This window comes from Buceros rhinoceros, unplaced genomic scaffold (genome assembly GCF_000710305.1).
Source record: "Buceros rhinoceros silvestris isolate BGI_N320 unplaced genomic scaffold, ASM71030v1 scaffold23207, whole genome shotgun sequence".
Classification (NCBI taxonomy): domain Eukaryota; kingdom Metazoa; phylum Chordata; class Aves; order Bucerotiformes; family Bucerotidae; genus Buceros; species Buceros rhinoceros.
Window position 1 is genome coordinate 1,252 of NW_010420747.1, and position 392 is coordinate 1,643.

The 392-nt window shown below is 44.6% G+C and overlaps 1 protein-coding gene across 1 annotated transcript in view; it reads right to left on the reverse strand.

Moving 5' to 3' along the window:
• Positions 1–278: 278 nt before the first annotated feature.
• The window catches only part of LOC104496329 (C-C motif chemokine 5-like), a 1,115-nt gene continuing 1,001 nt past the window's right edge, over positions 279–392 (reverse strand). The window contains exon 3 of the mRNA XM_010139422.1: positions 279–378. Within this exon, the coding sequence (XP_010137724.1) occupies positions 279–378 (100 nt within the window). The remainder of the gene's footprint in view (positions 379–392) is intronic.

Sequence of the window (392 nt, forward strand, 5' to 3'; positions counted from 1 at the left end):
GCCACAAAGCAGCCCAAGAGCCAGCGGGAGAAGCTGCAGGTTTTGCTCAATTTTATTATAAAAAATAACTTCAACACAATTCTAACAAATCAGACTGAAAACTTTCAGTGAAAATGTCAAATAAATTAAAACCACCTTTCCATAAACTTAAACAAAAGAGCTAAACATAGTATTAAATATCTGCCAAATTCACCGGCAACAAGAGAAAAGGGACATGTCTCAGAGACGCCCGTGAGAGAAGGTGCTCCCAGAGGAGATGCTGGGGAGAAGGGCATTGCTCATCCACTGCTGGCCTTCTCCTTTCGGGGATTCACGATGTCCTGGACCCACTTATCACCCAGTTTGCCACAGACCCGCCTGTCTTTGATGGTGGTACATCTGGGGGAGGAAAA